The 26514-nt window shown below is 35.2% G+C and overlaps 1 protein-coding gene across 1 annotated transcript; it reads left to right on the top strand.

Annotated features, from left to right (window-relative positions):
* The first annotated feature begins 2039 nt into the window (after positions 1 to 2039).
* Positions 2040 to 22647, top strand: kitlga (kit ligand a). The gene is made up of 10 exons (XM_048158685.1): positions 2040 to 2344; positions 13328 to 13435; positions 14051 to 14107; positions 14212 to 14367; positions 16223 to 16433; positions 17015 to 17050; positions 18305 to 18393; positions 18490 to 18602; positions 19849 to 19905; positions 20040 to 22647. Exons 1-9 carry the CDS (start codon positions 2330 to 2332, stop codon positions 19877 to 19879), a joined length of 816 nt encoding a protein of 271 aa, XP_048014642.1. The 5' UTR covers positions 2040 to 2329; the 3' UTR covers positions 19880 to 19905; positions 20040 to 22647.
* Positions 22648 to 26514: the final 3867 nt, after the last annotated feature.

Genomic DNA, 26514 nt, shown 5'->3' with positions numbered 1-26514 from the left:
TTGTGTTGGTTTTGATGTTTGTTTTGGATCATTGTCCTGATGGAAGATCCAACCACGGCCCATTATTGGATTTCTAGCAGAAGCAGCAGGTTTTGATTTTTTTATCTGTTGGCATTTGATAGAATCCATGATTCAGTGTATCTGAACAAGATGTCCAGGACCTCCAGCAGAAAAATAGGCCCACAACATTAAAGATCCAGCAGTAAATTTAACTGCGGGCATGGGGCACTTTTTATCCCTGTTTGCACCAAATCCATCTGGTGGGTTTGCTGCCAAAAAGCTCTTTTTTTTTGTTTCAATTAACCACAGAAGCCGGTCCTGTTTGAAGTTACAGTCTCTGGACTGAATATGCTGGAGATTGTTTCTGGATGAGAGCAGAGGATTTTTCTTGAAACCCTCCCAAACAACTTGTGGGGATGTAGGTGCTGTTGTTTGATCATTTTTTTAGGCTTTCTGAGACTCAAGACTCAATTAATCTCTGCAGTTCTCCAGCTGTGATCCTTGGAGAGTCTTTGGCCACTCAAACTCTCCTCCTCACCATGCATTACTACGATTTAGACATGTGTCCTCTTCCAGGCAGATTTGTAACATCTTTAGTTGATTGGAACTTCTTAATTATTGCCCTGATAGTGGAAATGGGGATTTTCAATGCTTTAGCTATTTTCTTACAGCCACTTTCTATTTTGTGAAGCTCGACAATCTTTTGCTGCACATCAGAACTATATTCTTTGGTTTTACTCATTGTGATCAATGATTAAGGGAATTTGTCCTTTGTGTTTCCTCATGTTTATACTCCTGTGGAACAGGAAGTCATGGCTGGACAATTTCATGTTCATGATCACCCCAGTGTGCTAAAAAATGGAAATATGAATGGAAATATACTTCAGAGATATTTTACTCATAAGAATTTCTAGGGGTGCCAATAATTGTGGCCAACGTGTTTTGGAGAAAAACATTTATTTCATAAAGTGATTTTTTCCCCCCACTTTCAATTCTTTTCCTTCAATGAAAGGTTAGATTTTTGCTAATTTTATGAATTAAAGATCAAAAGGATAAACAATGCAGATTTATTTTTATAGTCATCTTTGATCATATTTACAAAGGGTGCCAATAATTCTGACCACAACTGTGTATGTATATATATATATATATCCCTATCCCAGAATAGTGATGGTAAGCTTTGCCACTAATTACAGAAAATTTTACAAATAACACCGCATTTTGTTTCATTACAATCAAATATTTTGAATATTGAAGCTTTCTGTTTGCAACAAAAAAAAACTTTGGAATGGGGCTAGGCATAAGTACATTTCTTTTTCTTTTTATCTTTTATTTAATGTCCTAGCCTAATAGTTTCACCTCCATCTAAAGGGTAAGTTCATTTAAAAATAGTTTACCACTCTATTAGACAGTTTTAGCCAGAATACTGTACTACTGCTGTAGATGTCACTGTTTACCTCAGTGTTACACGCGTCTGTCACGGCCGACCATATGTAACACTGAAAAGTGAAACACGTGTAATTTGAGCACATGAGATTTGCATATTTGATTAAATGTAAAGTATGTGCAGTATGAAACCAACAAAATCTCTTCACTGCTAGCTTACACTAAATTTTCCGTTGGCAAAACTATGAATGGCCAGCTGCGCTGCATTTCCTACAGTTTCCATAATAACAAAATGCAATTTAGCCAAACCGAAGGTTTGTTTTGCTCTTCGTCGTCTAGGTTAAGACGTTTTAATATATCGTTAGTACAGGAATAATAAGATTCAGTAAACACACACGCCCGTTATGGAAGGTTTTCCAGAAAAATAGCTACCAAAAGCATCTATTACGCCTCAGGGCGAAAACACTCCAGCTCCTGAGACTTGTAATAAAAAATATCTTACAAACTATTTACATCTTATAAACAAGCGACTCCATCCTGCGAAAATTAGCAGGAAAACATATCCATTAAAATAAATCTCATTTGGAGGTTTGGATGGTGATTGTGAAATCGATTGAGTGAGACCCAGAGCGAGTAGACGACCGAGAGAAACTGGGGTGGGCGGGAGTGCGCTGAAGTCACACGATAAAAAGGCTTTGCTCTTGGGAAAAAACTCTTGATTCTTTCCGCAGCCTTCCGTTCTCCATCGTGCGGTATGAAGCGTCTACCTGGATACTTACCCTCATTACGCAGATTTAGGTGACTTTCTTTCCCTCTCGACTTGGATTCTACTTTATGATGATTTTGGATATGTACCTTTGGGATGAAGAGAACCCTTTCCCTGCCCGCCGAAGTAAGATAAAATAGGGTTTCGCTGACATTGGAGTTACTCCTCTCGTTCCATATGAAGAAGTCAAACGTAAGTGAACGGCTTTTGCTTTAACGCGAGTAATTTAGCGTGAATCACATGTGATTTGCATTTGTTTTTCGCTACGTTGCAAAACTGCGCTGTCTGCAGACGATAACTGGAGGGAATGTAAATGAACACGACAGTATGTTTTATATTACAACATATTAAAGCAATAGTCTTGTCAGACTTTCTGTTAAGACGCTAAATGCGCACGAACACGCGCAATTTTCCGCACTTAATTAGTAGGTGGGGGGTGTGAAAGGAGCCATATAATGGTTTATTTAAAATTAACTTGACATTAAGTAGCCTACCACGAACATGCCTTAATTTTGCAGAGGCGGGTGTCATTGTAACAGCATTGTTGTTTCCATCCACTTTACTTGTGACAATCTATTTAGTCATTTCTACTCGACATGAATTTTCGGAGTTTGAACTAGAAATGGTTCATAAATTATCACTGCAACTTTCTGAAACATTTAAATCAGGAATTAAGCTTAAGTTTTAAATGTTAGTGGGATAAACTGATCAGCTCAAACGTTCGCCCTGAAAAAACAACAACAGCTTTTTATTGACGTTCAAATACAAATTTATATTATGTTCTCGACAATCTTTGGTGTCCTCTTGATGATATATGTGAAGAATATGACAATTAATACATGATTCATGATCGATATACTGTATATAAAGTTCTCAAAAACGGAGATAAGAGTAAAATACAATAAAACGACACGACCTTTGCACGTATACGCAGCGCAGGTGCTGCATGAACATATTTTGTGAAAACTAGAATTTCCTGATACATTACTCGCTATCTTGGACATGTTGTACAACGGGAAATAAGCCAGTGGAAATGGTTTTCATTGACTGTGGGGGATATTTACTCGAAATGCATTATGTATCTATCAACCAGCATCAGTAACGCTTCCCCTCCTTCCTTTAAGTGAACTATGTGAGGCTTTCCGCTTGTCTTTTATAAATTATGGACATTCACCTGAAAAACATTTGCCATGTTGCAAGGATCTTTTTACTCTCACTCCAAGAAGACTTAGTCTATAGTGATCTATGAAGAGTAGACAGAAGTCATTGACCTTGCACCTTCTGTGCCATGCTTTGAATTTGCATTACCTCTTGCTGGGAGTAAGGCAGTTTTAGGGTGATAAATTGGCATGTGGTGCATGACACCGCATGACACCTCAAAACGGAGCGTTCACACTGACCGCTAGACTTCCACATAAATAAAACACTTGTTTTTGAGTACCATAGACATATTGTTGTAACTTAAGCGGGTTTCTCCTGCACACAGGTTCTTAATTTGTTGAAGAACCTTTAACATTCATGTTCTTTATAGTGGTTTAGATTATTAAAATGTTCTTCAACAAAGAACCAAAAAATGTTCTTCTTTGGCAGTGCTGAGAAAACCTTTTGGAAACTATTTTTAAGAGTGTGGCACTATATTTGAATATCATTGCTTTCCTGTTGCCATTATCACTTGTAATCTTACACAAAATAAGGTTAATCATTTGCAAACGTAAGCACAGGGAAGCTCTGCACATGTGACCAAGTTTTCTGATCAAGACAAAGTCGTTTCATTTTGTTAGAGAATTCTTCTATTAGAGAGAATTTAATGTATGAGGAAAATGTGTGTTTACAGCTCCATTTTAGTGTATAGTATTCTGTGGCGGCAGTTGAAAAACCAAGCATGTGAATAATCATTGAACTCATTTATTTCTGCCACTCGTGACATCCATCGAACCCTTTGCCAAAACTGATTCACAATTATGTGAAACATCTACCATGAAAGCAAACACCTTCGATCGTATGCCAAGCCCAAAGGCAAAAATAAGTGACAGTTTGTAACGTGACTATGAGGAAGTACGCTACGCAACGAAAACTAGCAATCTTGAAGTTGGTGAAAATTTTTTATTTTGCATAATTGAATTTCCTCTTTGAGTAACTAATACCAGATTTCTGTCTGGTATGTTCTTCACACATGTCCACATGAAGCGAATAATACATCAGTGCTTCTTCCTAGAAGGCTCCATTGTAGAAAAATTGTAATACGTGCAGCTGCAGTTGACATTCTTGTGTATGGACTGTATTAAATGGACAAATTTGATTAGCATGTTTAACCTCTGAAATTAGACATGGAAAATGGTATATTAGCACCTCAGCTTTGAAGTCATTGCAAATGAAATGAGATACAGTATGGCTGGTGTAACTTGTGTTGTATAGAGTAGTCCACAACAGTAATCCCATTTATAATCTTTAAAACTGGTTTTAGTGATAACAAATCTTTCAAAACACAGCTAGAACGAACTAAGAGATTTTTAAGATGTGGCATATGCTTGTGTTTAAGTCATAAGTAATTTGTTTTAATTTAGTAATTTCAGCTTTATTTTAAAAATCACGTTTAATTTGCAAATCCCTGGAAGGTTTAGTCACTGTGCAAAAGTCTTAGCTAGGTAACAACTGAAGGTTAATATTTAAGTTATTTAGTGAATATGGGATGTTGAATGTGTTCTGATAAGAAAATATATTAAAAAGACACAAATATGAACTAGTAAAGTGTTATTATTGATGGGCAATTCTGGAGTGTATGGTGGTAAAATCTAGCTAGAAATGTTTTTGTGATGCAATTAAGTATTTTTTCCTTCCTGTTTGGTCTGTAGATGAGTGATAGTGTGTTGTTGTGTCTACGTTTGAGAGGTAATGATCTGTAAATCTGATTTTGTCATATCAGATCATTCAGCCTGTGCTATTAAAGAAAACTGACGAAGGGAAGATTTTTTTATCGTGTAAATTAAGAAGCAGAAATCCACTTGGCGCTAAACAGTTACCCACAAACCCAAAACCACACAATGAGCTGAGTCAGTATTTAAACAAAAAAGATGGTAAGTTTTATGTAAGTTAATACATAAATATGTGGTTTGAAATAAGTCTAGCAAGCCTTTCTGAAGATAAAGTACCAGAAATAATTTGTGTTGAACCATAATTTAATGAAGCATTATCGCCAACATCATTGCACCCATTCCATTAAGCCTGTTCACCTATTTACTTTGTTTCCATATCCTTTTAGTCTTTATGCTTGCCTGTCTTTGACACTGACTAAGCCTAGTCCAAATAAAAAGGTTTTCAATAGCGGATGCCCATTTACAATAAAGGGTGAAACTTCATCCGTGTTTGGAAAGAGCTTAATTGTATAATGGACTCTCTAAAGTGAATTGAACCCAATGATAGAAATGAAATCACTGGACCGGCAAATAAATGTCTTGCTTTCATTGGCGCACTTTGTACTAAATATGTCAGTAAAATGAAACTCCTAACATATAACATGATCCTCATTAGTGTTTTATTATTATTTCTGTATTGTGTGTTCCAGTTGTCTGTTGTTTTACAGCAGAAATTGGTTTACCCCAAGTAGCTTTTCAATGCCTGGCTCAATTGGCAATTGGAAATTAGTCATTTTGCAAAAATATTGTTGCGTTTCTTTTCTCTCAGAACTGATTTTTTTCAGTGTTCTCCTCAAAGCGTTGGATGGGTTCCATTAGCATTACTACTTTTCTTGGTTAGTTCCCGAACAAGACCTCCCTCCAGGACAGGCTATTGCCCAGACTATTGTTATTTTTGCTCCCACCCAGTCATAGAGTCCCTCTAAATTAGCTATCAAATAGCCAGATCACATTTCATTGGACTCCTGTGGCCTGTTCCCCTCTATTTAAACACTCATCAGGGGACATTGCAGTGTAATTGATGTTGCCCCAGCTAGTATAAATCCGCTACATCTTTTCCTATTGTTTCCTTCGGTTTAAGATGTTTAGCAGCATCCGATGAGTTTACTGACTAACCCCATTGAATAAATAATCATTACAAAGCACAGAAGTGTAAAGTCATGGGTGGTGAGGAAGAATTTGACATTCTTCTGTCTTGGCAACATGAGGAAGCATATATATTCTTTGGGACATGTGATAGCATCTTTAGCTAGTGTTTATTCGGTTAGCCAGAGGTTTGTAAAGTGCACCTGAATGGACACGGTCAGACTGAGTGCAATTTGCTGAAGCAAATTTGATTTGAGTAGTTTTTGAGTGGATACTGGCCGCTGACTATTCAACAGAGGCTGAAACGATTATGCTAGTTTTCCGGGCGCTGATGTTTGCCCTTTTGCTATTCTGGCCTGCGCAAGTAGATCACATGGCTTCACAAAGCTGTCTTCCGGACTCACATCTGGTCACTTTTTAAATCAAAACTAAGAGACTGTATTGTTCATCTCACGTGTTCAGAATCTTTTAGCTTTTAGCATGAAGTGTTAGCATTTGTGTCTAATAGCTAATATGCAGCTAGCTAATATCAGTCATTGGGATTCTGCCTGTATTTGAAGGGTTAGACGGATGTACACCATGAGATATCCAAGTAATGACTGTGAAAAGATGAAAAGAAGGTAGATAGATGGTGACTAGACTTTTTTTTTTTGCCACCATGTGTTACACTGGGCTCTGTTCTCACTAATAAGATTATGTAGTGAATGGTACATTGTTCAGAAAGAGCTTGTACGTCTGGAGAGCTTGCAAAGTTAATAAACCCTTGCGATCAAAGTGTCTGGTCAGCATGACTCTGGTGATTATCTTATACTTTAGAATTTACTGTTAACATTATGTTCAAAAGGAAGGGTTGAGTTGTCGCTCTCTTTTTTTCTCTCTCTGCCGGTGTTCAGATCAGCTCATGGTCAGCCATAATGAGATATTGTTCTGCTTCACATCTCCTTTGTCCAGCTAAGTGAAAGAGACCGCTTTTGACATGTTGCAGCAAGCTAACAATTTCAAGATTTATTTGTGTTTATAATTTGGTGGTCTGTACTATGTCCTATGAAAAGCCATTTTTTTTAGACAAAATTTAGAAGAGTTTAAAACAAAGTTGCACTCGTGAGATATAAAGCCACGTTGCAGTATATGAAGTCAAAATTATGAGGAAAAAAATTGCAATTGCGGTATATAGAGTCAGATTTAAGATGTGACTTAAATTTTACATCTTGCAAATGTAACTTTACAATTACATTATTGAACTGAATTTCAATTGTGCGATATAAAGTCATGTTGTATAATGTTGCAATTATGAAGACATTTTTTAAAAAAACGTGATATAAAGAGTCACATTGAGACATAAAATCACAATTACAAGAAACAAAGTCACAATTGTGAGATATAAAGTCCTGTTGCTGGATATAAAGTAATTATGAATGGAAAAGTTTGAGATAAATAGAGTAATTTGAGATATAAAGTCACAATTATGATAAACAAAGTTGCATCTGTGATATACAGTAGTCACATTGTGAGAAGTAATTATTTTGGATACATTTTCTTTCTATATACACATATACACTATTTTTAATGTTACTTTTTAATGTTTATCTTGGTTTCATTTTTAATTGAGCTCATAGCAGTGCATTCTGGGATTGCCTTCACCATTAAGAAAGGTATTGTAGGAGACAGCATTTTTTGAAATACCTTCACTTTCACACACTATGATGCCTTAAAGGCCATGCTAATGGTTTGGGAGCAACATGTTTTTCACTTTATCCTGTCAGCGGTTACTTACACTATATTAATTTATGACAGTCAGCAATGAATTTGAGCACAAGTGAGTTTAAATGGTCCATAATTAAATGGGAGACAGGCGAGAATTTGTTGTTGTGTCCAAAGTACTTGCTGAAATCGTAGTTCTTGGCTATGAAGGCACTTTAAAGTCTTGGAGGAAGTCATATGGTAATATAACCAATAAAACATGTGGGCTTCCATGTGTAGCTTCAGTCACCAAATTTCAGCACATTCTCATCTGGTTCACAACATGCAAGCGCTCTTTACAGTTTATGATGATGCTGTCTGAAAGACTTGCCACAGATGAACTGCTTGTTTGAGTGCATTCTAAATTCCAGATGCTGTCATGTGTACTAGCTTTGTTTACTTTGAATTACATATTCCAGTCCATTAATTCAAAGCAAGAACTAAGTATTTACATATGGCCTGTCTTATTTATGGTTCGATGCAAATAAACATGCCCTATTTAACCAGGAAGAACATTTTAAAATAGCTGGTTGGAAAGGAGATACATTTTTGTCTTTGAATAGAAAGTTATTGCATTATTTTCATCTTATGAATTTGTAGATTTGCTTAAAAAGCCATCCTAACAGTATGATTGTATGTCAATTTAATGTGACTTTGACTGAATAAAAATAATTTATGCCATGATGTAATCGGTGATGGACCAAGGCTTATGGTTGTAGGTTTGACCTCTTTACTTTTCATGTCAACAGCTGAGACCTTCCAAACATGGTTTTCAAGAATACAAAAAGCTGGTAGCATGAAATTTGAGATCTGATAGTTTAGACGTGTTATCTAGTGTTAGAGAGCCGGACTAGTTTATCAAGATTTTCTTATATTCAAATTTTTGTTTAGCTGTGGTTCTTTAATTTGCATGCTGTTTTTGTACAGCCTGTAAATTCAGTTTCTTTCATTTCAAACTCTGTAAAATCACCATTAAAATACCACTTCTCCAACCATTCATATTTAGACTAAATGTTTTTGGTCTTTGTATTGAGTTATGTCTCACTGTTGTCTTGAACGTCCTGCCATGGTGTTTGCATTTTTAAGATGCTCTGCCACATTTCCGAGTGAATCAGGATATCCAATGAGAAAAAGTGTAGAGGTGGATTTTATTTTATTTTATTTTGAATAATGAAAAGTGTACATTACGTACCCTTTTGTAAAACAACAGCTAAATAAAATGCTTGTTTGCTTTTAAAAAAGGCTAAATAGAATGTTTGCTAAAATATAAGCTAACTAGAATGCTAGTTTGCTATAAAAAACAAATCGAATGTTAGTTTGCTAAAACAATGGCTATATACACTGCTAGTTAGCTCAAATAATGGCTAAATAGATTGTTAGTTTGCTAAAACAACTGCTCGATATAATGCTAGTTTGCTATAAAAAAACAAATCTTATGTTAGTCTGCTAAAACAATGGCTATATACACTGCTAGTTAGCTCAAATAATGGCTAAATAGATTGTTAGTTTGCTAAAACAACTACTCAATATAATGCTAGTTTGCTATGAAAAACAAAATCGAATGTTAGTTTGCTAAAACAATGGCTATATACACTGCTAGTTAGCTCAAATAATGGCTAAATAGATTGTTAGTTTGCTAAAACAACTGCTCGATATAATGCTAGTTTGCTATAAAAAAACAAATCTTATGTTAGTCTGCTAAAACAATGGCTATATACACTGCTAGTTAGCTCAAATAATGGCTAAATAGATTGTTAGTTTGCTAAAACAACTACTCGATATAATGCTAGTTTGCTATAAAAAACAAATCGAATGTTAGTCTGCTAAAACAATGGCTAAGTACACTGCTAGTTAGCTCAAATAATGGCTAAATAGATTGTTAGTTTGCTAAAACAACTACTCAATATAATGCTAGTTTGCTATAATAAAAAAAACAAATCGAATGTTAGTTTGCTAAAACAATGGCTAAATACACTGCTAGTTAGCTCATATTATATTTAGCTTATATTATGGCTAAATAGATTGTTAGTTTGCTAAAACAACTACTCGATATAATGCTAGTTTGCTATTAAAAAAACAAATCGAATGTTAGTTTGCTAAAACAATTTCTAAATACACTGCTAGTTAGCTCAAATAATGGCTAAATAGATTGTTAGTTTGCTAAAACAACTACTCAATATAATGCTAGTTTGCTATAATAAAAAAAAACAAATCGAATGTTAGTTTGCTAAAACAATTGCTAAATACACTGCTAGTTAGCTCAAATGCTGGCTAAATAGATTGTTAGTTTGCTAAAACAACTACTCAATATAATGCTAGTTTGCTATAATAAAAAAAAACAAATCGAATGTTAGTTTGCTAAAACAATTGCTAAATACACTGCTAGTTAGCTCAAATGCTGGCTAAATAGATTGTTAGTTTGCTAAAACAACTACTCAATATAATGCTAGTTTGCTATAAAAAAACAAATCGAATGTTAGTTTGCTAAAACAATGGCTAAATACACTGCTAGTTAGCTCAAATAATGGCTAAATAGATTGTTAGTTTGCTAAAACAACTACTCAATATAATGCTAGTTTGCTATAAAAAACAAATCGAATGTTAGTCTGCTAAAACAATGTCTAAATACACTGCTAGTTAGCTCAAATAATGGCTAAATAGATTGTTAGTTTGCTAAAACAACTACTCAATATAATGTTAGTTTGCTATAAAAAAAATGAATGTTAGTTTGCTAAAACAATTGCTAAATACACTGCTAGTTAGCTCAAATAATGGCTAAATAGATTGTTAGTTTGCTAAAACAAGTACTCAATATAATGCTAGTTTGCTATAAAAAACAAATCGAATGTTAGTTTGCTAAAACAATGGCTAAATACACTGCTAGTTAGCTAAAATAATGGCTAAATAGATTGTAGGTTTGCTAAAACAACTATTCAATATAATGCTAGTTTGCTATAAAAAATAAATCGAATGTTAGTTTGCTAAAACAATGGCTAAATACACTGCTAGTTAGCTCAAATAATGGCTAAATAGATTGTTCGTTTGCTAAAACAACTAATCAATATAATGCTAGTTTGCTATAAAAAACAAATCTTATGTTAGTCTGCTAAAACAATGGCTAAATACACTGCTAGTTAGCTCAAATGCTGGCTAAATAGATTGTTAGTTTGCTAAAACAACTACTCAATATAATGCTAGTTTGCTATAAAAAACAAATCGAATGTTAGTTTGCTAAAACAATGGCTAAATACACTGCTACTTAGCTCAAATAATGGCTAAATAGATTGTTAGTTTGCTAAAACAACTAATCAATATAATGCTAGTTTGCTATGAAAAAAACAAATCGAATGTTAGTTTGCTAAAACAATGGCTAAATACACTGCTAGTTAGCTCAAATGCTGGCTAAATAGATTGTTAGTTTGCTAAAACAACTACTCAATATAATGCTAGTTTGCTATAAAAAACAAATTGAATGTTAGTCTGCTAAAACAATGGCTAAATACACTGCTACTTAGCTCAAATAATGGCTAAATAGATTGTTAGTTTGCTAAAACAACTACTCAATATAATGCTAGTTTGCTATAAAAAACAAATCGAATGTTAGTTTGCTAAAACAATGTCTAAATACACTGCTAGTTAGCTCAAATAATGGCTAAATAGATTGTTAGTTTGCTAAAACAACTACTATAATGCTAGTTTGCTATAAAAAAAACAAATCGAATGTTAGTCTGCTAAAACAATGGCTAAATACACTGCTAGTTAGCTAAAATAATGGCTAAATAGATTGTTAGTTTGCTAAAACAACTACTATAATGCTAGTTTGCTATAAAAAAAACAAATCGAATGTTAGTCTGCTAAAACAATGGCTAAATACACTGCTAGTTAGCTCAAATGCTGGCTAAATAGATTGTTAGTTTGCTAAAACAACTACTATAATGCTAGTTTGCTATAAAAAAAAACAAATCGAATGTTAGTTTGCTAAAACAATGGCTAAATACACTGCTACTTAGCTCAAATGCTGGCTAAATAGATTGTTAGTTTGCTAAAACAACTACTATAATGCTAGTTTGCTATAAAAAAAAACAAATCGAATGTTAGTTTGCTAAAACAATGGCTAAATACACTGCTAGTTTGCTTTAAAAAAAAAAAAAGACAGAATGTTTGCTAAAACAATGGCTAAATAGTGTATTTTGCTAAAAATAGACAAATAGAATGTAATTTGCTAAAATAATGGTTAAATAGAATGCTAGTTTGTTAAAACGATAGCTAAATGGGATGCTAGTTTGTTAAAAAATAAATAAATAAATAAAGAGAATGTTAAGCTGTGTCTCAGCAGGCTGCGTCATTTGGAGGTCGCATTTGTCGTCTACATATGCCATAAAGGAAGACTTATTTCAGAACAGTAACCATTATAAAATTGACCATTATTCATAGTGAAGCATAAATTGTCATTTTTTAATGAATTTGGAATGTAGTGGTCAGCTTACTGAAATGAAGCAGTCTCAATGACGTATGCGGCTAACAAATGCAACCTCCAGAGGACCCAGCCTTCGAAATGAGACACAGCTTTATTTGACTAAAACCATGGCTAAATATAATGCTATTTTGCTAAAATAACAGCTAAATTGGTTAACGTTATCCAACAGCGAAAAGGAAAGTCTTTACAGAGGAAAATTATTTCATGTTGATGTAAAATTCATCTAATGAATCATTCACAATAAGGCAAGACACATGCATTAAGAAAGTAAATATGGTCAGTTTTGATTGATATTTTGATGTTTTCAGTTTTGATTCATTCACATTTTAAACAAGACCCCTGCATTGTGCTCTAGCTTGAACTGTTTTTAAATGTAAATGCATTTGATCAGGTCACTTGATCCCAAAATCAGCCTAATTTTCAAAAATACGTAGCCGCAGAGGATCAATTTTATAATTGTGCAATTACATACTCGGAGCATCTCGCAGCTGAACAGCCTGTCCTCAGATGAGTCTGCCCTTCACCTCTGCTCCGCTCTCTCTCTCAGAGCAAAACTGAAACTCTTTCCTTTACTGGCCCGTTTCTCCCGACAAGGCTCATGCATTGTTTGTCTGGGATCACCCTTGTAATCAGGGTTAAGAGCAAATCTGCCTCTTGTTATGCAACAAGCTCAAATCGCAGGTCTGGAAAGAGTGGAGCAAAAGCTTTAAGCTCTAAGCCACCATGGGACAGCCAGCTTTATAGCGGCGGAAGGGAAGCAGAGTTTGCTAGACAAAAACGTTCATTTATTCTATTGAACCTGACCCGGTTATTCTTAAAATAGCAGTGAAAACATTTTCCATTTTGCCTAACACTCCTCTAAACAATGAGATTATAAATTAGGACACAGATCTGTATTATTAAAAGATTTCAGATATGATCGATTAGTCTCAGACTGATCTTTTAATTCTTGTTTTTCAGATTTGGATATGCACCTGTGTCCATTTATTGCTGTACATTACAGTTGCTGCCTATTCCAGTGAAATAGGAAATCCCATTACAGATGACATCAAGAAAATTTCTTTGTTGGTAAGAGCTTGGACATTCTTATCTCTCAAGTGCCGAAGGTTTTTTTTTTCTTCTGAGCTTCTTTTTTGAAAGACAACAGCAATGGCTGATTTATCGATGCTCTTGGGAAAAGAGCTGAAATTTATTTCATGTGTGTTGGAAAGAAAGCTGCAGACATGTGGTTCAAAGTATGATAATAGAGTCATATACATGAAACAAATGCTTTTCTGCAGACAGACAGCCTCTTTAGAACCATCAAAAATCATTGGCCTGAAAGGATTATCGAATTTATCACTTTGTTTGAACATATGAGTTGTTTAATGGTATTCACTTTCCTTTAGCAAAATATTTATGAATTACGATGCCAAATCACTGTGCGTGCCATTTGCTGAGAGGTTGTTAACCAGTGATTAAAGTGTAAATATTCTGAAGTAAATATGCAACATATGTTTGTGGTTTTCATTACTATACCTAAGCCAAGATTATAAAGCAAATTACAGTAATTCCATGTTTACATTGTGGTTACTTAATAGTAAATTTTCAGTTTTGCATCTTTACTGATGATAAAATGACCATGTGAATTGTAGTCTTTGGCACTTAGAACTGGCTTTTTATGATTTCTTTCTCTCCCATTAGAAACAGAATATTCCAAAAGACTACAAGATTACAGTACGTTATATACCTAAAGAAGTGGTGAGTTGTTGTTATTCACTGTTCATTGAATCATTCACAGCAATAATTATTCTTCGTCTTTTATTCCGCCCTGCTGACGATTTATTTTATTATTTTTCTTCAAGAGTGGTATGTGCTGGGTGAAGTTAAATGTATTTCACTTGGAGGTGAGCTTAAAAGGCCTGGCGCAGAAGTTTGGGAACATATCCTCCAATAAAGATAATATAGGCACTTTTGTCCAAATACTGCAAGAGATGCGGTATCACATTGGACATGGCTTGGTAAGTTACTTTAGCCAGAAATCTTGTAATCCAGTGAAATGTATTATTTAGATGTCCTTTCAACAATAGTTTCTATAAATAAAATAAATAAAAAAATAGGTTTTGTAACCATTGAGCAACTTTTGTAAAATGACTAAAACAAAAAGAAAAAAATGCAGCACAAAATCTGGCATTGATTTATTGAGGAATTTCTTTTCCAAAAATATTTTTAAATAAATAAAAAAAAATCCCTTTTATGTAGAGTATTTATTTATTTTTATTATTTAAAAAAACAAAAAAACAAATAGATGTATTTGTTTATTATTATTTTGAAGCAAAACATTGTAACCAATAAGCAACTTTTGTAAAATGACAAAAATGAAAGAAAAAAAATGCATTGCAAAATCTGGCTTTGATTTATTGAGGAATTTCTTTTCCAAAAATATTTTTAAATAAATAATAAAAAAAATCACTTTTATGTACAATATTTATTTATTTTTATTATTTATATCACTGTTTTAAAAAAATAGATGTATTTGTTTATTATTATTTTGAAGCAAAACATTGTAACCAATGAGCAACTTTTGTAAAATGACAAAAATGAAAAAAAAAAAAAAAAATGCATTGCAAAATCTGGCATTGATTTATTGAGGAATTTCTTTTCCAAAAATATTTTTAAATAAAAAATAAAAAAAAATCACTTTTATGTACAGTATTGATTTATTTTTATTATTTATATCACTGTTTTAAAAAAATAGATGTATTTGTTTATTATTATTTTGAAGCAAAACATTGTAACCAGTGAGCAACTTTTGTAAAATGACAAAAATGAAAGAAAGAAAAAAATGCAGCGCAAAATCTGGCATTGATTTATTGAGGAATTTCTTTTCCAAAAATATTTTTAAATAAATAAAAAAAAAAATCACTTTTATGTACAATATTTATTTATTTTATTATTTATATCACTGTTTTAAAAAAAAAATAGATGTATTTTTTTATTATTATTTTGAAGCAAAACATTGTAACCAATAAGCAACTTTTGTAAAATGACAAAAATGAAAGAAAAAAAAAATGCATTGCAAAATCTGGCATTGATTTATTGAGGAATTTCTTTACCAAAAATATTTTTAAATAAATAAAAAAAAAAAAAATCACTTTTATGTACAATATTTATTTATTTTTATTATTTATATCACTGTTTTAAAAAAAAAAATAGATGTATTTGTTTATTATTATTTTGAAGCAAAACATTGTAACCAATGAGCAACTTTTGTAAAATGACAAAAATGAAAGAAAAAAAAATGCATTGCAAAATCTGGCATTGATTTATTGAGGAATTTCTTTTCCAAAAATATCTTTAAATAAAAAAAAAAAAATCACTTTTATGTACAGTATTGATTTATTTTTATTATTTATATCACTGTTTTAAAAAAATAGATGTATTTGTTTATTATTATTTTGAAGCAAAACATTGTAACCAATAAGCAACTTTTGTAAAATGACAAAAATGAAAGAAAGAAAAAAATGCAGCGCAAAATCTGGCATTGATTTATTGAGGAATTTCTTTTCCAAAAATATTTTTAAATAAAAAAAAATATCACTTTTATATAAGTAGTGCAAAATCTGGTATTGATTTATTGAGGAATTTATTTTCCAAAAATATTTTTAAATACAAAATATCACTTATATATATATATATATATATATATATATATATATATATATATATATATATATATATATATATATATATATAAATTTATATTACTGTTTAAATTTATATTTGTATTTAAATCTTTAAAAACTTTTTTTTTTTAAGTAAAACATTGTAAATCAACTTGAATTCCATCAACAAATTTTTTTTCTGTACCTTTAGGAGGATTCAATGCTAGAATTCGAGTGTCACTACGTAGAGGAGATGTGGCTTACGGCAAAGTATTTTGAATTTGTGGAGGACTTTTTCAACACTGCCAATTCGTCGAGAGAGGCCGATGATTGCGAGCCTCCACCGTGTCCCACATCCACAAAAACAACAGTAACGACAACTACAACAGCGTCGACAACGTCAGCGCACCATAGTACAAATGGTGAGGCACATGTCATAACCAGTCTTAAAGGCCTTTATAAGAAGGCATGTTCCACACATTGCAGAGTGCTGTCTGTGTCATTTTTTAATTAAGCTATTGAGAAACCGCAGAATGTCGTTTGTGGAAGACCGCCCATTTGCAACTGAGGTTTTAGATGTTAACACCCGCTTTTAAATCATATCTCTTGAGGCAGCTTTGGTTGCAATTTTGCACATGCTCTGTGTGTGCGTGGGTGTGTGTGTGTGTGTTCCACGCCTTTTCAAACGAAGCCGCTGGACAAAACAAGAGAGGCAACATGTTTTTGTCAGCCCTATTATGACAGAGTCTCAGCTGAGTTTCAAAACCAAGAGATGCTCCCTAGTGAACGGCATGAAAGGAATCGAAGTCCAATTGTCACCATGTTGATTACAGAGCAATCTTCAGATCTTCCCAAGCGCAAGCTCTTTCTTTCTAAAAGCGGACAGATCAGATCTTTCATGGGGCGGAGAGAAAAGGAGATTGTGTCCGACTTTTTAAGCATCTAACAATGAACGGTTTCTATCTGAGACTTTTAATGCTTCTCTGTTTCTGGTTTTCTCTAGAGAAACGTAACGGTTTGCCTGATGACCCCAAAAAAGGTGAGATATCACATAAATGTCTTCAATCATCACTATTGTACACTTCCAAGGGATAGTTGATCCAGAAATGGGGAAAAAAACACTTACTCATCCTCATGTTGTTCCAAACCTACATGACTTTCTGTCTTCCCTGGAACACAAGAAGAGATATGCCTATTTTCCAAATGATAAAACTGAATAGGGAATAAGGCCGTCAAGCTCCAATAATCCCATACATTTTTATGTTTAATGGAGGAATCCAGGAACAACATGAAGTTGAGTAAATGTTGATGACAGCTTTTTTTTTTTTTTTTGGCACTGTAGCTGTTAAAAAAACAAAACTGCATGCATTTTGTGGAAGAATGTTGTTTTGTTTGTGCTTCAGCTCTGCACGACTGTGCGGATGAATATGGTTCTTTCTCATAACTAAAAAAAAGAAAGAGAAAGATATCCTACTGCTCAAAAACATTCACTACTAGGGTTAAGAGATATATAAACAGTTTAGATGGAAAGGATCTCAAGTTGACTAGCTAAAGACGTTACTGTAGCTTTACCCGTTAATAGACAGAGTATTTCCTTGAAAATAAATTCCAGCACAATGCTACAACAACCCATAATGAAATGACTCTCACAAATAGATACAATGAACTCTGTTAGAGAGCTACAATTTATCTGTTCAATAAAATAACGTACTCACCTGTTGAACAATAAAAACATTTCCAATCCTACAGGTTTCGCATCTCCAAAAAGCCAAGCCAATGTTGATTCTTGTTTTATTACGAGCTCTGTCGCGTTCTCTTTTTTTGCCAGCAGACTCTCCTCGTTTGGCTTTTTTTTTTAGGTTCGAGATTTATCATGCTCCATGTCAACCTTTCTCACCCGTTGTTACAAGTAACCTATGCCACACCCACATCATGCATGCATCAAAGAAGCCAGAGCAACTTTCCCAATTTCCCACGAAAACAGTCCCAACTGGTTTAAAATATAAACACTGATAATAGGCTTACCGTAGTGAATCAGGGTAAGACAAAAACACGTTTTGAAAGGACTGATGATGTGTTCACTCATCATTTAAATTTAAACAAAAAAAGTGTACCTTTATAACATTTTATTTTATTTTGGGTGATCTGTTTCTTTAACATTTATTTGAAGAAAATTGTCCAGCTATGTATGTCAGATGGCAGGTCTCTTTAAGGATCAAATGTTATCTTGCTATCTGTCAGTCCAACAAGAGCATGTTTGCAAACTAATTAAACCAGTCTTATTTCTCTGTAGGGGTGTTCCTTCCGAAAGTTGTGGAGAGCAGTCTAATGTCCCTCCTCGCCATCCCGTTCATCGCAGTGGTGTTTTTGTTGGTCTGGAAGGTACGTGTGGTGGTGTGCCCTGCTGAGCCTTCAAGATCACAGCATTTTCACTTTATGTCCTTATTGGTATTTTTTTTTTTGTTCTTTGTGATGCAGATTAAATCCAGAAGAAACGCCCCCCAAACTGAACGGAGTCCGGAAGAAGGTCCCGCCCTTTTCTCAGGAGAGGAAGCCAGTGTACCCCCATTAGATGTGGAGATATCTGAAAAGTAATGTTTGCAACAGTCAAATCTACATAGTGGATACTTAAGTTATACAGTTGTACAGATTGCTATGGTACAGATATCTATGTTCACACTGTCAGTCCAAATCTGATTATTTGTGTATTCGATTGGAATCTGATCTAAAACGATAGTGTATCGCAACTGTTCAGATTTTTTGTGTCCATGCTGCTCTTTTGTTTTTTTGGAATATCTGCAATGGTTTCTATGGCAATGACGTTGCGTTGGTAGGTATACTCCAAAAACAACAACCGCAACTTGGAGGGGTTTGCAATACAGATATTGTCTTATTTACAACATGACAATGTGCAGCTGCCACACAGCGGCAGCGGCAGAACCGTAGGAGGCTGGTCGAATTTCAACTCCCTGCCAAATTATTACCCCCCTCATTAAAGTTGCTATCTTAATTCCTAATCCTAACCCAACCCCTAATCCTAACCCCTCCCCGCACCTATCCTTATAATTTGGCGGGGGTAGGAATTTGGCACAACACATGGCATGAGCGGTTTTATTCAGTGCCATCATCTCCACCGGTCTGAAAACATTATATTGTCATTTTCTCAGCACAACCTTGTTTCTGCAGCAACTTTCAGCATGTTTACTATAACAACATCTGACGTTTCCGTTTTACGTGGCGTGAGAAAGTCACATAAACCCAGTGTTGCCAAGTCCTCAGTTTTCCCGCAGAATTGGGCTACTTTTACACTGTTGCAGCGGGTTGTTTTTCATGTCCACGGGTTGAATCGACCCCGAATAACGTGATATTTAGCCCCGGGAATGCAAATTTTACTAGGGGAACTAGAACACAATTGGGTGGGTTTTGTTGTGAAAACCTGGCAACCCTGCATAAACTACGCAAAATCCGATCAGAGCAGTCAGACTGAAGCGGATTTCCAGAAATGCGATTTGAATAGGATTTTTTGTTTTTTCCGTTCACACTTGCTAAATCTGATTTCAAAAATTTGGACTGACAGTCTGAACGTAGCCCATATGTATTGTTTTATAATATGAAAACTTAACAAATTTGTGTTTTGCAATGTTTTGCGTTTTTATTTTAATAAACAAACTAATAAATAATATTTGTTTAATAAAAAATAAGTATGTATAAAATGTATAAATGTTATTATATTTATTAAGTGTGGCTTAAGTGTCCAAACATTTTTGGTATTTGGTTTGTAATCAATTGTGTGCTGATTCAGTTGTTTCACACCAACTTCCTGTTTTCCTTTTCCAGAAACAGATTAAATATTAATATGGCAGTGTAAATCCAGCCCCAGCTTAATCAACGCAGGTAAACAATGATCTTATAAGTTCTTAAAATAAATGAAGTATTAACTTAACCTACTTTGGCACAAGATGTTACTGATGTATAAAATTTCACAGAGGTCACAGCCATAATTTTGTTTCTCATTAACGGCATTTCAGTCAGTACTTCAGACGGCACAACGGACAGGAACAAACAAGCACCACCTCCGAAAGATTCTCTTCCTGAACTTCTAGCTGTGAAGGACACATACTGGCCTGAAAACTGCTCTTTGAGAACTAATGCCCTCTCTTATCAACCACTGCTGTACCCGTTGGGGTAGATACGGTTGCTCCTTCTGAGAACTTCTGAGAGTCGCTCTTCATGCTCTTTAACACTTCCTTCTCCTCTTGGAGACCGCAAGGAGACTGTGCAGGAGGAATTAGATGAAAAACAGAACGAAAGCAACACGGCATTGGATTCACCCGGAGATGTCAAATAGCCAAGCGCATTTTTTCGAGCCCAGGATTCGCAGTTCAGAAGGAGGGCAGCCATATTATTGCTTGAGAGCAGATGGCTATCTAAAAGGAGTTAAAGCAGAATCGACTACCTCCAGCTGCACTGGTCCATCTCCTCCTTTCTTTCTTCATCCTTGTTCTCTCTCTTTCTTTTGGTCTGGGCGTCCAGATAGACGCCTTTTCAGTTTTTTTTGAGTGCTTGAATCAGTAAAGTCATTCTCAGATTGTATCATCTGCTTTGTGAATTGTTTTTATTATCACTATAGACTGGTGGTGTGGACTTAATTTATTTATTTTCTGAATATGACATGACACCTGCATGGCATCAAGTATCCATCGAGATGACGAATACACAGTCATCTCTACCTTAAAACATATCTCGCAATCCTTAATCGCTTGTGTATTTCGACAGTAAACGCTACGTTCATACTAGCTGCAACCTTGTAAGTACTATTATAGCTCCTCATCTGATAGATGCTTTTAATGCTATATATCGAATATTAAAGTCTTTTCAGTACACCGGCAATTAATGCACTTAGTTCCGCTTTACAGCTTTTTATAAAGTCTGTTTCAGTGTTTTTGAAGTCATTTAGTATATAAAAAAAAAACCTCTGGTGGCTGCTAATTTTATAGACGACTCTGCATTTGTCAATGGTCATGAGAGTTTTATAGCGTGTAGATTTTGATTTAGAATAAAATCAGATTTTCCTGCCATTCCAGAAGGAATTTTATTAAAATGCATCATGGGTCAAAACAAACTGAAGTAGTGTTACGGTACACCACAAACAACAAAAATCGATATATTTAAATACAGAAATTCAGTGGTCCTTTGACGCTGTCGGAAGATCTCGCTAACAGTACTAAGTAACCGAAATATATGCTTCTTCTCATATTTTTGTGCCTTTTCATAGCATGGCTCTCCCTGTAAAGATTCTTTTGGATAACCAGCCATATATTTATTACGAAAAAAATAAATAAATAATGTAATAACGATATTGCACTAGTCATATATATATATATATATATTAAAAAAAAAATAAAAAATCATCCTCTAGGACATTTCAGATGACTTTCCAAGAAAAGCATAACACAATCCGGTTCCAGCTTCGGTCTCCTGCTGAGTATGAATCAATTTATGCATGTTGACATCTGACGTCTTAATCTGTACATACTGATTTATGATAGCTACGCCTCATATAGACAAGTGCTAATGACTTTGAGACGAAACTCAGAGGAGACCAGATTTGATTTTGTACCCTGCTTTCTCCAACTGGTTGTATTGATCTATATCCTGTGTTGTGGGGAATAACCTGTTGTCTGCCCAGTCTTTGTTTCCTTAGTTTTTAAGATACAGCATGTAATGTGAAGTTGACATTTGCTAAATAATATCTTGTCCCGGTTATGGTGGATGTTTACAGAAACTCGTATTAACATTGGCAGCGATGGAATCGTCTCTCATTGTAGTGTTCTAATGGTTTTCATGCAGTTAATCCGACAATCTGAGTCATTCTGAAGCTCTCGATGGGGCATGTCAGTGAAAGTATTTACTTTTTCCATCACAGATTTCCTGTAAACTGCTTTTCAGACCGTCTCAGTGTAGTTTAGGGCAGTGCTGGTCACAGATGATAAACATGCAAGATTCATTTTTATGCTGAATTTGTTTCTGGAAAACTGAACTGGAAGTTCTCAGTCTGTCTAGAGGGTGATGACGCTTCCTTTGGCGTCTTTGTCTGTGCCCTGATAAGGAGTCAGTAAGTAATAGTGACAGATAAGCTGCACCAACTTCAAAAGTGGGAACATTCCTACAGGTTGTATAAATTTTGTGAGTGAAAACTGTGAAAAAAGTGTGTCTTAAGACCCCCTGCAACACAAACCATAGACCATGTGAGCCACCCCATGAAATTCCCACCACTGCCCTGTTGGCAAAGTGTCGGAAGACACTGTTGCTCCATTTTGTGACGCTGAGATCAGAGGGACGTACAAGGGAACCGTTTTTCAGATTTGGCACGTCCCAACTGCCGCAATTGGATCCTGCATCATATTTGTAAGACTGCAGAACACAGCTAGTCAGGAAGCCAGTCAGGGTGCCAAAAGTAAATAAGGAATTGTGGCCCAGTCATTGTCTGGGTGACAGTCTACTGTATTCTGTATTTTATATGAATATATGCAAATATATGTATGAGATGTGAATAAAGTACATTTATCCACCATTGCTGAGGCTTGGGTGGGCTTACTTCTCATTATGACTAATAAAACCATCATATTGACAGTTGTGCTGTCTGCGTTAATTTTGCTTTTTTTTATATATATATTTTTGATAGTTTCCTGTTTTAAAAATGTACTTAAAATCTATTTGAAGGGACTGTTCAGTCATTTTCCCACACTCATTTTGTTTCAAACACACATTACTTTCTTTTTGCAGAAGGAAGTATTCACTGAACTTCCTTGACATCCATTGTAGTTCATTGAAAGTTCATCAGAGAATCATTCTTTTGAGTCAGATCTTTTGTTCTTGAATCCTGAATGATTCAGTTTATTGGAGTGTCTGATTCAGTGATCAGGTTGCAGTGGTTTACGAATCACTTGAGTGAATAACGAGTAAAAAAAATCTGTCACACAAAAATATTGTATGACTTCAAAAGACTTGAAATATAGATTTTGATTCATATCGACCACTTGTTTTGATTGATCCACAATGACAAATCATCATACAATTTCTTTACACTCTTAAAAAAATAATGGTTCCAGAAGTGGGTTTTCATAGTGATGCCATAGAAGAACCATTTTTGGTTCCCATTTTTTAAAGAGTGTAGTGTAAATATATCTTCAAAAAATCTTCTTTTGTGTCTCACGTGAAAAAAGAAAGAAAAACATGTAGGTTTCCAATGACACAAGGGTGAAATAAAAACAAAATGTTGATTTTTGCACTAACTCTCCTTGTAAGAAGAGCGTGTGAACTTCTTTGTTGTCCGTTGATGTTGTTTACTAGGAAATAACATGTCATTGTCACACGCACTGAGTAATCCGATTTGGGATTCAAATTTCATTAAAATGAAACCATCCTCTTTCCTGTTAAATGGAACAATACATTTGCAATGTAATTAAAGGTCCCGTTTTTCGTGTTTCTTTGAAGCTTTGATTGTGTTTATAGTGTGCAATATAACATGTGTTCATGTTTCGCGTGTAAAAAAACACAGTATTTTTCACATAATTTACTTATCTGTATACCGCTGTTTCCACTGTCATAAAAACGGGCTGATGACTTCCTTGTTCTATGAAGTCCCTCCTTCAGAAATACGTAACGAGTTCTGATTGTGCCAGCGGTTCCTGTGTTGTGATTGGACAGCAGCTTAGCGGAAAGGTCCCGGAAAGGTCACGCCTCTTACCATAACGTGGAGATGCACGCGCTCAGTGTTATTGTAAACATGTCTTTAATTTTACCTTATCAATTTGAGCCGGAATCAGACCCGGTGATTGGACTGCGGGATGAAAATAACAGCGTTTCGACGACATGGCGACAAACACACTCTACAAACGCAACTCTTGTGTATTCCTGTGGGCGGAGGTTAGTCAAAAAACTGTTTTAGTGACGTCATTAAAGAAGGAAGTAGAGGGATGTAGTCCAAACTGGCCGTTCGATGTAGGCGACTTCTGTTAAATAAAATATCTCGCTTGGCATTGAACTTTGAGCTTTAAAATTTTACAGATTTTATTTATACTCTAACAACAACATTACACACTAACTAAAGTTTGAAACATGAGATCACGAAGAACGGGACCTTTAATGTGTGGCTTTCTTACAAAAGTCATTCCAAAGAAAATCCATAAGGTCAAATCTGCCTACAACATTTTAAAAAAAAAACATTTACTTCACTATTTTGTATTTCAGAGTTATTTAAATGTCATGTCACCATTCCAGTATGATCAAGCGCCACAAGAAAAACTATGTGAACACAGAAACTGAAAGAAAAACAACACCTAAAGAACATTTTCAAAAAAATGCACTTGATATGATCTCATAGGAATGTTATTAAAGTGACAGATCACCCAAAAATGAAAATTCTGTCATCAATTGACCCTTCGCCGGGAGTTTGATTGACAAGCGATCTAACCAATCATAACACCAAATCCACCATATTGTCCGACAGAGCAGTCAGGAGTTAGAAGATTAACCTCAGTGGACTAAAACTTGAAAAATGGTGTGTACTGATGTCTTTCCGCATTTGAAACAGCATTCCTTCTGATGTTCATTCATGTTTATTTGATGCTATAAATTAACTAGTAGGAAGAGATGATCGGTTTATGAACCGCTTGAGCTGAGGCGCTACAGCGATCTGTCACGACACATTAAAGAGCCACAAAGCGGTTTTTATTGTTCTAATTTCTTAAAAAAATTACACAATTTGAAAGCTGGGACTTTGTTTAATATCATAAGTAACCTGCTCTGTCTTGTCTGTCGACGTGTTGTCAGTGTACACTTTGCTCCGGGATGTATTTTTCCCTCTATGTGGCGTGACAGCGTCATGGCTTGTCGGACAAAGCAACAGTAACTAAGGGTAACTCCGTTTACACTAGTGCGTTTTCGTTTTTAAAACGCCATTTTAAAATGAAAACAATCCTCGTCTACACTGGCATTTCCACATTTCAGAAATGACACGACCGAAAACGCATGTCACGTGACCGTTCATGCACACTGAGCATGCGTAGGCAAGTGCAAACAGTTGCCTCTTGCGTATGTAGGCAGCTGCAGTATTAAATAAATGCAGTTTAACTGCACAATGGCTGCTAAAAATGACAAAAAAGCCAGCAAATATTGCAGTTCAGTCTCAATGTTATTGTTTACATGGTCGTCAAGGATACACAGAACGAATGTGGGCAGCTAAGCCATCATTTTCAAAAGTCTCCATTTTATGTCCATTTACACTGAAACACAATCCTGGCATTCTCAAACTAAAACAGCGTTTTCGAAAGTCTCCGTTTCCGGAGTAGTGTAAGCGACAGGTGTAACCGTAGCAAAAGTTATACATTTTAAAAGGAAAACGCGCTAGTGTAAATGGGGCCTCACTCTCATGTCGTTCCAAGCCTGTATGATTTTCTTTCTTCAGTGGAAGACAAAAAAAAAATGTATTGTTTTGTCCCTACAATAAAAGTCACTTATGTTGTTTTGGACCCCTTTGACTTTCACTGTATGGACAAAAATAGTGCACACACAGGTTGAGAATGACATGAGTATAAGGAAATGATTACAGAATACTCATGTTTGGGGCAAACTATCCCTTGTTATGTTTTAGCTCTTGCAGCATTTTAATTTCCCAATTAGTTCGAGTATGTTTATGGGCCTGCAGAGTGAAAATGCACTGTATAAGTTGAGTGATCACATACCATCAGGGAGTCGTCATTAAAGTTAGGCCCAAGCTAGAAGGTCAAGGTAATTAAGCCGTTTTACCACGTACCAGCCTTTGCTTGCTGAGGTTATCTGGATGGTACATAATATAAACCTGCTGTGCACAAATGTTCCCTTGTTAACTCATACATTTTGTTCTCTCCAGATGTTTACATCCTTCAGAGGAGGAAGAAACGTGTCGGAGAATGGTTTAAGTAAGAAACAGTGGCAAAATCTAACTCGATCTTGTTTATTTGTTCAAGTAAAAGATATATGGACAGTCGTCTCTCCCTCCCATGCATGTGTGGGCAGCGGCTTCCCGCTGCGCAAATATGCAGGCGCTTCAGCGCGCTACACTAAACTCTGCCATCTCTTGAATCTTGAACCCAGATTGCAGAAAGCATAATAAAGAAGATAAAAATGGAAGCGATTTTGCATAACAGTCTACAGCTCGGTCTCCTCTGCCCTGCTCGGCGGCCCCCTCTGCTCTCTCGCGCCGCATTAGCGTGGGTTGGTACGCTGGTTGAGAGCCCAGGCAGATGACACTATAAGCCTGTCCCCCTGAATGCCAGCCTCTCCTGTGACAGTACGTACATTAACAAAAAAGGGCTTTTGAATGTGTGTGACAAAGGTCTTTATGAATTTAAATTGTGTGCGTTTTTTCTCGGCGGTGGGAATCGGCACAGGACCTTAGTCACAGGTCATGTGGTTTAGGGTTACTAAAAGCCTCTACCAATAGAGTTGTGTTGCGCGCTT

The sequence above is a fragment of the Megalobrama amblycephala genome, linkage group LG15, assembly GCF_018812025.1.
Source record: "Megalobrama amblycephala isolate DHTTF-2021 linkage group LG15, ASM1881202v1, whole genome shotgun sequence".
Classification (NCBI taxonomy): Eukaryota; Metazoa; Chordata; class Actinopteri; order Cypriniformes; family Xenocyprididae; genus Megalobrama; species Megalobrama amblycephala.
This window is presented reverse-complemented; position numbering and strand designations above follow the sequence as displayed.